Source organism: Taeniopygia guttata, chromosome 2 (genome assembly GCF_048771995.1).
Source record: "Taeniopygia guttata chromosome 2, bTaeGut7.mat, whole genome shotgun sequence".
In the NCBI taxonomy this organism is placed as follows: domain Eukaryota; kingdom Metazoa; phylum Chordata; class Aves; order Passeriformes; family Estrildidae; genus Taeniopygia; species Taeniopygia guttata.
Window position 1 is genome coordinate 1,533,948 of NC_133026.1, and position 16,354 is coordinate 1,550,301.

At 45.0% G+C, this 16,354-nt stretch overlaps 1 protein-coding gene across 2 annotated transcripts; it reads left to right on the forward strand.

Moving 5' to 3' along the window:
- Window positions 1-202: 202 nt before the first annotated feature.
- MYL3 (myosin light chain 3) lies at window positions 203-15,652 on the forward strand. 2 transcript variants are annotated; one of them, XM_041714287.2, is made up of 7 exons: window positions 204-401; window positions 6,332-6,359; window positions 10,340-10,489; window positions 12,022-12,195; window positions 13,008-13,085; window positions 13,272-13,306; window positions 15,336-15,652. In XM_041714287.2, exons 1-6 carry the CDS (start codon window positions 279-281, stop codon window positions 13,298-13,300), a joined length of 582 nt encoding a protein of 193 aa, XP_041570221.1. In that variant the 5' UTR covers window positions 204-278; the 3' UTR covers window positions 13,301-13,306; window positions 15,336-15,652. The 2 variants fall into 2 exon arrangements, with proteins under 2 accessions (XP_072781343.1, XP_041570221.1); XM_072925242.1 differs by lacking the exon at window positions 15,336-15,652 and having other exon boundaries at window positions 203-401; window positions 13,272-13,307.
- The last annotated feature ends 702 nt before the right edge of the window (window positions 15,653-16,354 follow it).

The following is a 16,354-nucleotide window of genomic DNA, read 5'->3' on the forward strand; positions in this document are numbered from 1 at the left end:
GGCGCCAGGTTTGGCCTAAACCCCCCAAAATCTCTTTTCCATGGAAGTGTTAATTGGGAACAATGCTGGATCCAAGGGCAGGATCCAAAATAGCCGGGGCCAGTCTTGTCCTTTTATAGCCGTGGCCCCATTGTGAGCGGCGGCATGTGACAGGTCTGGGAGGGACAATGCGGCACTTCCAGAGGGGATAAAGACCCACCCCAGCCTGGGATTTTTCCTGCAGCAGCTCCTCTTTCCTGCCTTTCCCACCCTCTCTGCCTCTCCTTCCCAAATCAGCCATGGCTCCCAAAAAACCTGAGCCTAAGAAGGCTGAGCCGAAGAAGGAAGAGCCCAAACCAGCGCCGAAGCCAGCGGAACCAGAGCCCAAAAAAGAAGTGGAATTTAACCCAGCTTCGGTCAAGGTAGGTGGATTGATCCTGTGGTGGAGTTGGATATCCTCAAAAATTAACTGGGAATTGGGTTTGTGCTGAAATGTGAATGTCTCTTGAAGGATCAACACTGCAAGGCACAGCTGGATTTCTTTGTGAGGCATTGTCCTTTGGGATTGTCCTTTGGGAAAAACAGCTGTCCTTTGCAAAAGGGCATTGCCTTTGGGAATTCTCCTTTGGGAATTGTCATTTGGGGAAAAGGATTGTCCTTTGGGAAAAACAGCTGTCCTTTGGAAAAGGGCATTGCCTTTGGGAATTGTCCTTTGGGAATTGTCATTTGAGGAGAAGAATTGTCCTTTGGGAACTGACCTCTGGGAGAAAGGATTGTCCTTTGGAAAAGGGCATTGCCTTTGGGAATTGTGCTTTGGGGAAAAGGATTGTCCTTTGGGAAAAACAGCTGTCCTTTGGAAAAGGGCATTGCCTTTGGGAATTGTCCTTTGGGAATTGTCATTTGGGGAGAAGAATTGTCCTTTGGGAACTGACCTCTGGGAGAAAGGATTGTCCTTTGGGAAAAGGCATTGCCTTTGGGAATTGTCCTTTGGGAAAGGGCATTGCCTTTGGGAATTGTCCTTTGGGGAAGGGCATTGCCTTTGGAAAAAGAAGAGGAGATTTGCAGGATCTCTTTTTAGTGGGAATTTGGAGCAGACATTCACAGAATCAGGGAATCACAGAATCCTGGAACAGTTTGGAATAGGACAGACCTTAAATCCCATCCCATTCCCTGGGCAGGGACACCTTCCACTATCCCAGGTTGCTCCAAGCCCTGTCTAACCCGGCCTTGGACACTTCCAGGAATCCAGGGGCAGCCACAGATTCTCTGGGAATTCCATCTCAGCTCCTCCCCACCTTCCCAGCCAGGAATTCCTTCCCAATCTCCCATCCAAACATTCTCTCTTTGACCTTGAAGCGATTCCCTGTGTCCTGTCCCTCCATCCCTTGTCCCCAGTCCCTCTCCAGCTCTCCTGGAGCCCCTTCAGGCCCTGGCAGGGTTCTGAGCTCTCCCTGGAACTTCTCCAGGTCAACATTCCCAACTGATCCATATCCCCTGATTCTCAAAGGGCAGTTTCTCCTCAGGAAAACATGGGAATTATGTGAGAAAGGGAATAAGTTGCTTTGTCTCATTGATTAAATCCTTCTCCTCTTCCACATGGGACCAATCCCACAGCTCAGGATTCAGGACAAATCCTGGAAGGGAGTTTTCCTGCCTTGAATCCCAAATTCCCTGTAAATATTTATATATTGGTGGAAAAAAAGCAATTATTTGTAACATATCAAGAAATCAAGTCCCAAGGAATTCAGTTTTGGGGAAGTTTTGAAGGGAATAACTCCAGAACAATTCCATGACCTTGGGAAAGATGTTTGTGATGGGATCCAGTTCTCTCCAACAGCTCTGTGCTCAACATTCCAGAGCTGAAAAAGGACAGGAACAAAGGGAATTACTTCCCTTGGAGGCACAGGGAGCTCCAGCCAGGACACCGTGACTTTGTGGAAATATCCACTGGGATTCTGGGACATTGTGGTATCAAGGGCAGCAGGGATGAGTGGTCATTAAAATAACCCCAAACCCAAATCGGCATCACTCAAAAAAAAAAAAAATCATCTTTATTTTTTAATCAAAACAATTCCATACTCCACATAATTTTTGTTTATCTTGGAAAGAAATTAATTCCTGCATTTAAAAAAAATACTCTGCACAATTATTTGGGAAAATTCTTATTTTTCATGTAAATGTTTATTTTTTTCCCCTTCGGCCCACTTTGGAATTTTGAAGGTTACATATGTTATAAGTATTATGTAAATTATAGTGTTCTTTTAGCACCATTTTGAAGGTGCTTAAAGTTTGTATGGAATTCCCAAATAACGAACAAATCCCAATTCCTGCAGGGAATATCCCATTCCCAAATACTGGATCAGGGAAATTGGGGAATACAGAATTGGAGTCTGGGGCATTTTTTTCCCCAAATTCATAGAAAAGGGAGAGGATATTTCCTAGAGAATTTTTTTGGGGAATTCTTTAATTTGATCAGGCATGACCTTGTCTGTGCAAAATCCTGCTCCATAAATCCAGCTCTGCTGGAGCCCAGAATCCCTTCCCAATGTTTGGAAAAATGCTTTAATGAGGGTTGGAATTCTTCAAATATCCCAATTTCTCCACTGCAGGGTGAAATCCATTCTCATTTCCACAAACTCTGGATAAAAAAAGTCGGAAAAACAACCTTGTATCCAAACAAAATGTTCAAAATCCATCTTTTTATGGGACTGTCTCAAGTTATTTCTATTTATTCCCAGATTTTATTGGTTGTGTTTGGAATTTTGAGACTTTTTTTTTTTTTAAACCACTAAAAAGTCTCAAAATCAAATTATTCCTGCGGTAGGGAAAGGTGCTCCTTGTTGGAATTCTCCTGCCTTTCCCAGTCCTGGTAATGATCTCAGGATTTTATTTTGCACCTGGAATTATATCGGATTTTCCCTTTTTTTTCCTCTCACCTTTGGATGCTCCCGGTCTTTTTTTTTGGATGCCAGTTCCGGGGGCCTAAATGTGGGATCCATCCCTTACCTAAAGCCATTATCCCAAATTTTTGGAGTTTCTCTCATGCACATTCCCATTGGATTTGATCCGATGCTCCGAAATTTTCAACATTCCAAAGATTGCCCAAATTTCCAAGAGTGGGTGCAATTGGATGTTGTTTTCAACTCATCCAAATGAGGTTTTGGGGCATTTATTTTCCAGAAGAGTTGGGTTCATTCATTGGAAAGCATTTTTTTAAGGAAGCGTTTTTCTGGGATGATCCCTGAACTCTATTTTGAGAAATAAATTGTCCTACAAAGATTTGGCAGCAAAAAATTGTCTTTTCCTTACATTTAATTCATTCCCAGCTGGAAGTTTTTTAATATGGAGGTGAATTTTCCCAGGAATATATTTTGCTTCCATGAAAAATAATCTGAAAAATGGGATTGATTTATGATTTTTGAGGACAGAGAAAGTGGGAACGGCTCCTGCAGCTTTAACCACCGGAAAATGGATCGTTGGATTTAAATCCTCAATAATGAACAGGGAGAAAATCTCTGGAAGTTCATCCCTTGGGATGGTGCCAAATTCCTATATCTGGGTGGGCTGAGTCACCCTTGGGAGCTGCTGAGGTGGAATAAAGGGAGATGAGAGGGGAATTTGGGAATTTGGGCACCAGCATTTCAGTGGCTAAAGTTGGATGAGGTGACGTTGCTCCAGGTCTGGTGACTGGGATAAAAATCCACACGGAGACATCTGGGATACGTGAGGACCTGGAAGAGACACGGTTTTCCATAGAGAGTTTTCCATGTTTTCCACACTTTCCTGGGGAAAAAGCAGCCAGGAATTATTTTTTGAGGGGCACTGGGATCTCAAGGCAGTGTGGAATCTGTTGTCCCTGCAAAGCCCGGCTGGGATACTGGAATGGAAAAGTTTCTTCCCTTTTTATGCATGGAAAGATGGAAAAGTAGCAGAGGGAAAACCAGGATGGTGCAGCACCAGGAATGGTGAGTCCTGATGCATTTGCCTGCTCAGCTCCAGAGGGAAGAGAGAATCTTCTCTTGGGATGAACGGGTTGATTTTGGGAGAGATGGGTTGAATTGTTCTGTTTACTCCCACCCCAGGGGTGGGATAATTCCAACTGCCATGTCCCAGCAGGAACCTTCTATCCTCAGGAACTTCCAACTCCTGAAAAATCCAACTCCTTAAAAATCCAGCTCCAGGAGCTGGAGCTCTTGAAAATATCCCTGGAACTGTCCTGAAAAATAAGCAGGAATGATCTGCCCAAGAGGCACTGGGATAACAGGATAACAGAATAGTGGGATAAAGGGATAACAGGGTTATGTGGTGACAGGAGAACTCTGCATTTATTTCCCAACTCTGGCAGTCATGGCATTCCCAAAATAATCCCTCTCTAACCTGGTCCCACTTCCAAAGGGGCCAAAAACTTCCCTGTGGAAAATGGTAGAATCCCAGAAGTTTTGGGTTGGAAGCGACTTTAGGGATCATCCCATTCCACCCCTGCCATGGCAGGGACACCTCCCACTGTCCCAGGCTGCTCCAAGCCCTGTCCAACCTGGCTTTGAACACTTCCAGGGATCCAGGGACAGCCACAGCTGCTCTGGGAAATCCTTTCCAGTCCTTCCCAATCTCTCAGCCAGGAATTCCTTCCCAATATCCTATCCATCCCTGCCCTCTGGAATTCTAAGAGCAGACAGAAAATGAGGAATAATTTTGTGGGGTTTTTAAGCAGCAGCAACCTCTGCATGACCTTGATAAAGATTCTGCTTCATATTCCTATTCCTGAAGTATTTTGCTTTGGGATTAAAGCTGCAATTAAGGGTTGATTTCTGTTTTTACTTCCCTTTCCTTCGGAGGGCTGGAGCTGTTGGAGACTGGATCAATGTTCATCCCAGGGCACTGGAGGAGATTCTATCCATCATAATTACTGTGGAAAGTGATGGGAAAGGGGATGATGAGAATGTTGTGTATTAATAGGATTAAAAAGGTTTTAGTGGAAGAAAAAACCCCACATGATGATGAAGTCCAAATGTAACCTCAACCCCAGGATCCTGATCTTGATGGTTTTCCTGGCCTCTTTCCAGCTCCTGCATTTCTGTCTCCTGAAGCTGTGTCCCAAGGGAACAGTAAAAAAACCCCCAAAACAACAACAATAAAAACCCCAACCAAACAACCCCCCCTCAAAAAACCTCACAAAAAACCCCAAGCACCCCCAAAATCCCAGCAAAATAAATAAATGAAAAAAAAAACCTAAAATCCAACCTCTTTTTCCTCCCAAACTATCTCTGCCATGGACAAGTTAAACTCCTGCTGCTCATCCCTGGATCCCTCGGTGTCCTGTGAAAAACCAGGAATGTTGTTTCATGCTTGGAAGGGCTCCATTGTCTAAATGCTTCCCCCGGCTCAGCTCCTGACTGCTGGGTGACAACAGATTTATTCATAGGACTGATGTCAGGCTTAGCTGTGCCTGGCTTAGTGTGGAGTGACACGGTTTATTGGGATTGATAAAAAAATTCCAGGAGGTTGGAAGCTGTGAATGATGTCAGCGGGGCCGAGGGCGGAGTTAATCCCTCCTGGAGCTTCCAGGACAAAACCAGGGAAAGAATCCAGCAGCATAAGGATCCAGCTGATGCCATCAGGTGATGATTCCCTAACTCCAGGATTGCTGGAGATGAGGAAAGCTGGAATCACGCTGGTGGAAAGGTTTGGATTTGGAGGTTGGATATCCTCACGGAATGTCTAGAGTTGTCTCTACATCAGAGTAGGACAAAATGGGAATTTCTCTGTCTCCCATATGGATTTGGACCAAACTTCACCACTGGGATCCTTGAGGAGAGGGAGGTGTGGATGGGAATGTCCTGGCTTTAAAACCTCCATTGGAAAAAAATGCCAGGGAAAACTCAGTTTTTCTGAAGAAGATCCCTTTTGTTGGGATATTTCAGACAACTGAAATCCCTAGGGAAGCCATCCTAGTGTCCTTCCAAGGAAACAGGGAACGTAGAGTCATGGACTCAATTAGGGTGGGAAAGTCCTCAAAGATCATCAGAGCCAACAATTAATCCAGCACTACCATCATTGTCCCCAAGTGCCACATCCACATGGATCTTAAATCCCTCCAGGAATGGGGCCTCCAGGCCTGCCCAGACTTTTCTGGGAAGATTTTTTCCCAATATCCAGCCTGAACCTCTCCTGTGACCGAGTGTCCAAGGCCGGGCTGGGCAGGGCTTGGCGCAACCCGGGGTAACGGGAGGTGAATCCTTCATGGACCTCCCAAAACCCAGGATCATAAAACTGAGACTAAACCAATTTTGTCTTATCTGAGTAATTTTCCCCCTTCTTATCCGTTTTCTTATCTTGTTTTTGTCTCATCCAGGTGGAATTCAGCCCTGACCAGATTGAAGGTGAGGCAGATTTTTCTCTCCTGGGCTCAGTAAATCCATCCCTGGGAAGTGCTGGGATGAGCAGGGCTGGGATATTGCAATAACTTTGGGAAGGCTGAGCTTTCAATCCTGGCTTTTCTTCCTTTCCTCCTCTAAATCCTTCCCTCCAAAAGAAAAGCAGGGAATTCGTGTCCCATTTCTGAGAGTTACACCCCCAAAACAGCCCAAATACAAGTTTTTCTTTAGGAAAAACCCATCAGCATCAACATTTTCAAAGGAAAACCCTCAACTCTGCTTCAGATAATTTTTCCTGCCTTCCATCAGAACGTAATGTGTTCCAGCTCTCCTGAATCCAGCAAATAATGCCAGGCATGGAATTTCTTTATCCTTTCAAAGTCAAACATCAGCATCAGTTTCCAAACCCTTTGTCCCAGCTCAGGAAACTGATCCCAAAACCTCCTGCCTGAAGTCCTGGGAACGCTGGGACTGCAGCTGTCCCCTTTCTCCTCAAAATCAGCCTGGGTTTTATGGGATAATTGATGGATGGAATCAAACATCTGGCAGGAATTGCCTTTGGTCTTTAAACCCTTGGGAGAGCCCCTAAAAGATGGGATCAGGGAAGGGATTAATTAGAGCAGGGGAAAATCAGCCAGAGAGATGTTTAATTATCACCTCCCTTTGTGTTTCCCTGCTGACCCGAGGAGCATCCAGGGGTCTCAGGAAGATTGGATGTTTCCCAATTTGTCAGCTGATCCCAAAGCTGACAAATTCCTTTGGAATTCCCAAAGGAATTCCATCCCTGGTCTATCAGCATCGATCGGGGTTCTGGCAGCTGATTCTCAATGGAGGTGGTAGAGGAGAAACAGAAGCTGCAGCACCTCAAGGGCTTTTAAAACTCCCCAAATTCCTTCTGTTTGCTAAGGAAAAGGTTGTGTGGAGCAAAGGATTCCCTGAAAGGACTCATGGGTGTTTTGGTCCCCAAAATGTGGCTCCAGGAGAAGAATTGATGGTCTGGGGTGAAGCTTTGTGGGACACCCCCATTTTTATGTGTCCTGCTCCTCAGCCACGAGTGAAACCTGTCCCTGGTGGCAATGTCTGATTTGAACTCTGGGTTTGGGTCTCTTCAGCTCCCAGAATTGCTGGGAAGGGGGGAAAAGGAGCCGTGCCAGATGGACAGAGAGGCAGTAATTAGGAATCTGAAAATATCCAGAGGGTTCCTGGCCAGAGGGAGGGCAAAGTACAACGAGGTGGTTTTGGTGCTTGGATGGGAATTTCATGGAGTCAGCAAATACAAATGAAAAGATTAAAATAGTAGGGGAAAAAAACCAAAACAAACAACCCAAACCCCTGGAAATCTGAGCTGTCAGGAATTTTGCTGGATTGGGAATCTTCAGGAGATGGTGTTCAGCACTTGGTCCCAGGGAGTCAGGGAGTGGTGATGGATGAGGAGCTCAGGGAGGTGGGAATAATCCTCATTTTTCCTCACACACCTCGGCTGGGAGACCCCCGGGAAAGGAGCTGGGAAGGGTCTCTGCCCCCATTCCACTGTCAGCAAGGAGCCCAGGAAAATCCACGATTGCCCTCTGCTGGAATGAGGGGCTGGAAAGGGATCAGGGCTCTGCCCTGGGACAGGAGGCAAAATCCAGGAGAGAGAGGCAGGGAGAGGGGGAAAGAGAGGAAACTGGGAAGAGGAAAACAAGGGAATATTAATTAGTCCCAAATGAGAAGGTTCAGTCTTTTTTGGAAGTGTTGGATGAAGAAGGAAATAAGGAAAATGGGTGTGGAATGATCAAAGTTGAAAGGGAATGAGAAAGAAGGAGAGGAAAATCCAGAAAAAGTCAAAGAAGGAAGGACAGAAAGAAGCAAAGGAGAAGAAAGAAAAAAGAGGGAGATGGAATGAAGAGAAGAGATTAGGAAAGATGGAGAAAATCTGGGGTGCAGTGTGGCTGAATGAATCAGGATTTATGGAAAAGGGGATAATCTGGAGTTTGGAAACATGGGAGGGAAATAAAGGTGGAAAAATAACAGCAGCACAAGAGCCAGATCCAGAGATTTAAAGCCAAAAGGAATTTTGGGCTCAGTTGTAGATGGTGCACTGGGAAGTCAAGGATAACAGTGAAGTTAAAGGATTAAGGATAAAGTTAAAGGATAAAGGACTAAGTTAAAGGATAAAGGACAAAATTAAAGGATAAAGGATGAAGTTAAAGGATGAAGGATGAAGTTAAAGGCTAACAGTAAAGGATACCAGCCTGTTACTGCTGCTCCCTGGGATCCTCCTCTGACCCTGCGGTTCCAGCAGGGAAAGAAGAGCCTGAGGAACTGGAGTGCCTGGGGAAGTTTGGATCCTGCATGAGAATCATGGAATCATTCTATTTGGAAAAGATCCTTATGGAAAGATTCCTGATGGAAAAGATCAGTGGTTGGGACAATTGATCCCAACCTTTACCCCATCACTGCCAATGCCTTCAACACCACATCCCCATGAAATCAGTGGTGGAAAGGAGAACCTCTCCCATGGGAATGCTCTTAGCAGGATCCTGCTCCTCACAGCCATGAGGGACTCCGTTTAGGGAGATGGGCAACCTCTGAAGGGAATGGTTACAGCCCCACACCACAGATCCAGCCTGTTCCTATTCCTGAGGGAATAGCACACCCTGTTCCCTGTGCCCAGCCCTGGGGGCACCTCTGGGTGCTGTGTCCAGCTCTGGATCCTCAGCACAGCAGGGCCAGGAGCTCCTGGAGCTGAGGAAGGGCCTGGAGCATCTCGGTGCTCAGGAAAAGCTGAGGGAGCTGGGGCTGCTCAGCCTGGAGAGGAGCCCCAGTGAGAGGGGCCTCAGCTCTGGGTGTCCCTGTGTGTCCCTGAGTGTCCCTGGGTACCTCTGGGTGTTCACTGGGTGTCCCTGAGTGTCCCTGTCTGTCCCTGTGTGTCTCTGGGTGTCCCTGGGTGTTCCTCAGTGAGCCTGGGTATCTTTGAGTGTCCCTGGGTGTTCATTGGGTGTCCCTGTGTGTCCCTGTGTGTCCCTGGGTGTCCCTGTCTGTCCCTGAGTGTCCCTGTCTGTCCCTGTGTGTTTCTGGGTGTCCCTGGGTGTTCCTCAGTGAGTCTGGGTGTCCCTGGGTGTCCCTGTCTGTCCCTGTGTGTCCCTGTGTGTCCCTGGGTATCTTTGAGTGTCCCTGTGTGTCCCTGTGTGCAGGGAGGGTCAGAGCAGGGCCAGGCTGTGCTCCAGGGCCCAGCGATGGCACCAGAGGAATGGGCAGGGACTGATCCCAGAATTTCCCGGCAGAACTTCTGCCCTGGGCAGTGCCCAGCCCTGAGCAGAGACCAGCCAGGCTGTGGGGTCTGCTCACCACCAGGGATACTCCAGAGCTGTCAGGATGTAATCCTGAACCCTGTGCTCTGGGATGGCCCTGCTGGATCAGGGAGGTGCCACCAGCTGTCCCACTCTGGTCCCTTCCAACCCAACCCATCCTGGAATTCTGGGACAAGGTTTCCCAGACACCTTCACCCTTCCCCACCAATACACGGCTTGTTAGGTGATAATCCCACTGTTTTTTCCTGGCATAGCTCATTTCCAGCTCCTAGAGGTGCTCCTGGAGCTCCGGGTACTGGGTCAGTGCTCTCAAAGTATCCAGTGTTTAATCCAAGATCCGGTTCTCCCATCAGCAGAGCTGCTGTTGAATCCTGGGCCTTCCTGAGTGTTCCTGAGCAGCTGGAAAGCTCCCAAGGCCAGTGATTTCTCCTGTTTTCCACAGTTTCTGAAGTTAACTGAGACGGAAATACCACGGGAGAAGCATTTGACCTCTCCGATTCCATTCCCCTGGTGGAACCGGAAAACGCAGGGAAGGAGGAACACAAACACCAGAGATAACAAAGTTCATCCAAATTTTTCCCAAACCACAAAATGAAACGGTCAGGGCAGTCAGCGAGGGAAAGGTTTCGGTTGGGTTTATCTTTTATCCAAGGGAGCACGGAATGAATTTCTCCTGACATTTTTCCCTTCCAGAATTTAAGGAAGCGTTTTCCCTTTTTGACCGGACTCCCAAGTCGGAGATGAAAATCACCTACGCCCAATGTGGAGACGTCCTGAGGGCTTTGGGGCAGAACCCGACCCAGGCTGAGGTCATGAAATTGCTTGGCAGACCCAAACCTGAAGGTTGGTGGCCTCCTCTGTCTGTTTTGGGAAAGGGCACTCCAGGAATTATTCCTGGAGAAGGTGAGGTCTCCCTGTTCTAAGTGCGGAGTAACTCAGGATATGGAGCAACTTCTGAAATTGCCAGCAGAAAGAGAAGGGAAAATTGGTCTGGAAGTCAAGATAATTGTCCCAGATTGAGGGGAATTAATTAATTTAACAGCCCTGGGCATCAAAGTGTTTTAAAATTACAATTTGTTTCGCCTTTTAAAATAGCATTTATGGAGAAATTAATGTGTTTTTCCTAAAAACACTGATTATTTCCAACACATCCAGAAAAACAAAGGGATAACCTGGATGTAAAGACATGGATTGTTCCACAAAATATGGGTGGGAAGGCCTGTAATGATTGCAGTGATGTCCTTCTGTATTCCATATTGCCATGTTCTTCTCTCTTTTTATCCAACCTTTATCACCGCAGTTCTCCCCTCATGGTGGATATTCCACAGTTAATTCCAAACTCTCCCAGAATCCCCACAAACTTCCATTTCCAGGCTCTTTTCTCCTTTTATCCAACATTTATCATCACAGATCTTCCATCCCATGGTGGGAATCCCGTGGTTAATTCCCAACTCTCCCAGAATCCCCACAAACTTCCATTTCCAGGCTCTTTTCACCTTTTATCCAACATTTATCACCACAGATCTTCCACCCTATGGTGGGTATCCTGTAGTTAATTCCCAACTCTCCCAGAATCCCCACAAACTTCCAGTTCCAAGCTCTTTGCTCCTTTTATCCAACATTTATCATCACAGATCTTCCACCCTATGGTGGGTATCCCGTAGTTAATTCCCAACTCTCCCAGAATCCCCACAAACTTCCATTTCCAGGCTCTTTTCTCCTTTTATCCAACATTTATCACCACAGATCTTCCATCCCATGGTGGGAATCCCGTGGTTAATTCCCAACTCTCCCAGAAACCAACAAATCTTCCATTCCCCCACTCTTTTCTCCCTCAACCTGGAACTCATCACCACAGTTCAGCCCTCATGGTGGATATTCCATGGTTATTCCCAACTCTCCCAGAATTCCCACAAACTTCCATTTCCAGGCTCTTTTCACCTTTTATCCAACATTTATCACCTCAGATCTTCCACCCTATGGTGGGTATCCTGTGGTTAATTCCCAACTCTCCCAGAATTCCCACAAACTTCCATTTCCCCGCTCTTTTCACCTTTTATCCAACATTTATCACCACAGATCTTCCATCCCATGGTGGGTATCCTGTGGTTAATTCCCAACTCTCCCAGAATCCCCACAAACTTCCATTTCCAGGCTCTTTTCTCCTTTTATCCAACATTCATCCCCACAGTTCTGCTCTCACAGTGGATATTCCATGGTTATTCCCAACTCTCTCAGCATCCTTCCAAACTTTCTTTTCCATTATCTTCTCTCCCGTTACCCAACATTTATCGCCACAGTTTTGCCCTCATGGTGGATATCCCATGGTTATTCCCAACTCACCCCCAAACTTCCATTTCCCCTGTGTTTTCCAGAGATGAATTCCAAGATGATCGACTTCGAGACCTTCCTGCCCATGCTCCAGCACATTGCCAAGACCAAGGACACGGGAACCTACGAGGATTTTGTGGAAGGGCTCCGGGTGTTCGACAAGGAGGGGAACGGGACGGTCATGGGAGCCGAGCTCCGCCACGTCCTGGCCACGCTGGGTGAGGAAAACCTTCCCTTGGGAATTTCCACCCCTGCCTTTCTCCCTCCCTCTTTCCCCTTCATGTTTTAGTTCTCTGATAAATATCTCATTCCCATCACCATAAAATTATTCCAAAATTTCCAACCCCACCTATTCGTGTGGTTTGTCCCCATTTTTCTGTGCTTCCATCCCTCCCTTCTCCTCTCCCTCACTCCTTCCTGTTGTGTTGGATTTCTCTCAATAAATATTAAATTTCCATAAATCAGCCCAACATTACCAATCCCAACGATTCCCTTGGTTTGTCTCTGTTCTGCTTCACCAAAATGAAGCCTTACAAACCAATACGCACCAAATATTTAAATAATAAAATTAAATTTAATTAAATCCATCACTGATCCATACCAAAGATACCAAATTTGACCTTGGAATCTTTTGGAACCTTAAACTCAGAGGGGAACTAAGTTTTTCACTGGGAATTTTTTCATCAGGGTTTGGCTAAAAATGGCTCAAACCTTCAAGATTTGGCACTTAGACCGAGTTTATTCTTAGGAAAAGGAGTTGTGCCCATAATATCCTGTAGGTTTCCATATTTTTCCTGTCTTTCTGGATTTTGGATCAAATTTACTCTTAAATTTAGATCCAGATTTGGGTCAAATTTGGAATTTGGATCAAGTTTGCAACTCCAAAAAGAGCTTTTCCCATGGTCAGCACCCCAAATTCCCCCCAGGAGAAATGTCCCCCTCTTCTCTCTCACTCCCATTTGTCTTCTTCAGGAGCTTCCTGAATTCCTAAATCGGGGATTTTCATCCAGGAATTTTGTTTTCATTGCAGGGGAGAGGCTGACTGAGGAGGAAGTGGATAAATTGATGGCTGGGCAGGAAGATGCCAATGGCTGCATCAACTACGAAGGTGGGTGGGACCCCTGAAAGCTTTCTTAAAATATTCCCAAGAAAGTTTTAATCCATGGAAAATCTGGGGCAAAATTTCCAAATTTTAGACAAGTCTGAGTCTGTAACTCTTCTGATAAACCCCATCTATGAAAGGTTAATTATGTTTTCCATATGATAATTGATCCTTCTTTCCCTCTTTTTCCAGCTTTTGTGAAACACATCATGGCTAACTGAGCCCAGGTGAGTCTCCTCTGCCCTTCTCCTGGATTTCCAAATCCTTGTTCCTTCAGGATTGACTGGAAACTTCCAAGAAAAAAATATTTTCCATGTGCATTTACAAATCTCTGCTCCCAAACTCCTAAAAAAAGCAAGGAAATAGAATTGAGCTAACGAGTGAGGGGGAAAAAATAGAAGGAAAAGAGATAAGAAGGAATCAGGAATGTTTACACCACCGGCAGTATAATTAGTGGTTTTCATAAATCTGGCTCACACCATCTCTTGACAATGGATTGGTTTTCCAGGAAAAGGCCGGAGCTTTGTCCAACAGATCCAAACCACAGCACCACCCAGGGCATCTCTGTCTTGCCCTCACAAAGGAGCTGGGCTTTGTTTCCAGGATTTCCTGGGCAGGGTTTATCCCAGTTTTACTGGAAAAGGTGCCCGCTGCCTTTTGGCATTCCCTGGGTTTTCTCCCTGCTCTGATCTTAGGGAAGGAGCTGACCAATCCATCTTTTCTGATATCCCAGGAAAAGCTGCCCTCAGATTTGGTCTGGTTGTTTTGGCTTTCCTTTGTTTGTTTTTAGTCTTTTCCCATGGCTCTGGTTTATTTTTAGGCCTGGCTTTGGTTTGGTTTTGGAGCTGACCTGGCTGTGCTGTGGTGACTTTTGTTCCTGGGTTAAGTAGGAGTCACATCCAGGTTTTTCGGGAATTCTGTTCCAAGATGTAACTTAACAAAATATAAACAAGCTAAAAAAAAACCCAACAGATTTGGTTTGGGTTTTTTTTCCCCCTTTATTTCTATTTTTTTCTCTGTCAGAATCCATTTTTTTTCCCTTAAGGCATTTACCTTTTGAACTTGGACTTTTCCAACTGGTTCCCAATTTTTGATACCAAAGATCAGGAGCCTTGGTGAAATCCCAATCTGTGGTCCCTGCCTGTTGTTCAGGGATGTTTTCAATCCTTAATCCAAACCCATTGAAAATTCCCATTCCAATGGGAACTAAGGTCAGCCACCAGAGAAGACAAGTGAGCATGGAAAGATGGGAAGCTGGAAAGCTGGAACAGGATTGGGAAGCAATTCTGAGGGTCTTTGATGGGTTTGTAAAGGGGGCTGGGGGCTTGTGATTCCCAGGAAACCAACATTCCTGGGATTTCTGAGGAGCCTCGGTGGTGTCACCCAGTGGTGGCCCTCCCACCCCTGCTGTGGGGCTCTTGGAATGTTTAGGGAAAGACAAATGGAATGTCCACCCTGGAAGGAGCGAAGATCCTTTGCCACAGGATCTGAGCTCGGTGGGAATCTGGAGCTGAGCCCAAAAATTCAGGAACGGCTCCATGTCCTGTAGTAGTTTTTAAACTCATATCTCTTTAAAATGCTATTCCTACCCCAATCTAAATCTAAATCTAAATCTAAATCTAAATCTAAATCTAAATCTAAATCTAAATCTAAATCTAAATCTAAATCTAAATCTAAATCTGAATCTAAATCTAAATCTAAATCTAAATCTAAATCTAAAACTCTCTACCAGAAAACAGCCTTACAACTACAGCTTTTATGTAAGACTCTACACTAAAAAACTTTTTACACAAACTTTAACACCTTAAACTCTTTACCTTCAAAACTAATATATGAATATATATATTACAATATACAACATATACAATATCAAAATAAAAATCTTTTAACTAACAACTACTCATATCTCTTTAAAAACCTAAAACCCAACTAAAACTAAACAAGGGCTGGAGATGGATGGGGGGAAGATAAATCTGCATCTCTGTATCAGCACGAAACTGGGCCTTTCCTTTTCTCCCAATTTCCTGAGGGAATTGGCACTAATTTATATGGAATTTTCTTACCTGAATTGCCTCCAGGTGTTAGGGACTGCTTCCCATGTTTTCTCCATCCCTGAGCATGGAGAAAACTGTGGGATTGGGATGATTCCTGGTGTTTTAGCAGATCTTGTTGTTGATAAGCTGAGAATGATTCCTGGTGGAATTGTTTGTTCCTTCTTTTTTCCTCTAATTCTTAAAAAATATCTTTATCTTTCAGGACAAGATAATCACCGAAAATTCCAGATACTGGCCTTGGATTTCCATGTGCTGGAATTTCTCCTTGTTTTCCAGATTCCCATTCCAGAGCTCCAAAACTGTGCCTAAATCCCTCAAGATATTTGGATATTTTTGTTTAGTTTGCCTTTTTCCTCCATGGGAAGAGGGTGGATCCTGTGGAGATCCAATGGAAGAAACTGGAATGTGAATTATGATTCCTTGGGAATTTCTTTAGGATGAAGGATATAAACAGAAATACAAAATTGAGGAAAAGGGAGAAATTATTTTCATTAATAAATTGATTGAATATGAATAAAATGATTGATCCCTTTTTCCATCCCAAATTCCACCTTTCCCCTGTGTTTATGGGACACCAGTATAAATCCCAATAATATCCTTCAGCCATAGAGAAAAAATGTGGAATTCCCGGAAATTAGTGACAAACAGAACCTTGCTGATGTTTTTTCCTCTGCTTTGGATCATGGAAGATTAGGGATATAAAAGCAAAAACATCCCAAACTAAAGCAAAATTTGCTAAAATCCATCTTTTCTCCATGAGGATTCCTTCCCATTCCAATAATTTCCCTAGGAAAAAAGGAAGTGTTCCCCAAAGGAAAATTGGAAGCCGTTCTAATAAACACATCTTGGTCCTGGAGTTTTTGCAGTAAAAAAATGGGATTTTCCGTGTCTTTTTTTCCTCATTGTTTCTGTGTCCATGTGAGGGAAGGGGAAAAGGGAAAGAAATCCTGAGAACAACGTCAGCAGAGGCCAAGGAAAGTTGAGAAGCATGGAAAATCACATGGATTAGGAGAGCTCCTTTTCTGGGGAATAATAATTGAGAAAGTAAGGGGGGAAAAAATCCTCTGGGGCTGGAAAAAGGAGAAGCCAGGAGCTTGTAGAGCTTTTTAGGGAATGCCGAAGAACCTGGATACGCAAAAGTTCTGAAGGAGAATGGGTTGTTAAAACAGGGAAATTCCAAGTTTAATGGAAAGATCAGTGGAGAATTGGAATTATCGGGAT

What these genes read in the sequence shown, in the direction of transcription:
- MYL3 (XM_072925242.1), top strand. Translation starts at nt 279, where the DNA reads ATGGCTCCCAAAAAACCTGAGCCTAAGAAGGCTGAGCCGAAGAAGGAA. An exon ending in TGGCAGACCCAAACCTGAAG is followed by an intron (nt 10,490 to 12,021) that starts GTTGGTGGCCTC and finishes TGTGTTTTCCAG; the next exon opens with AGATGAATTCCAAGATGATC. An exon ending in TGGCTGCATCAACTACGAAG is followed by an intron (nt 13,086 to 13,271) that starts GTGGGTGGGACC and finishes CTCTTTTTCCAG; the next exon opens with CTTTTGTGAAACACATCATG.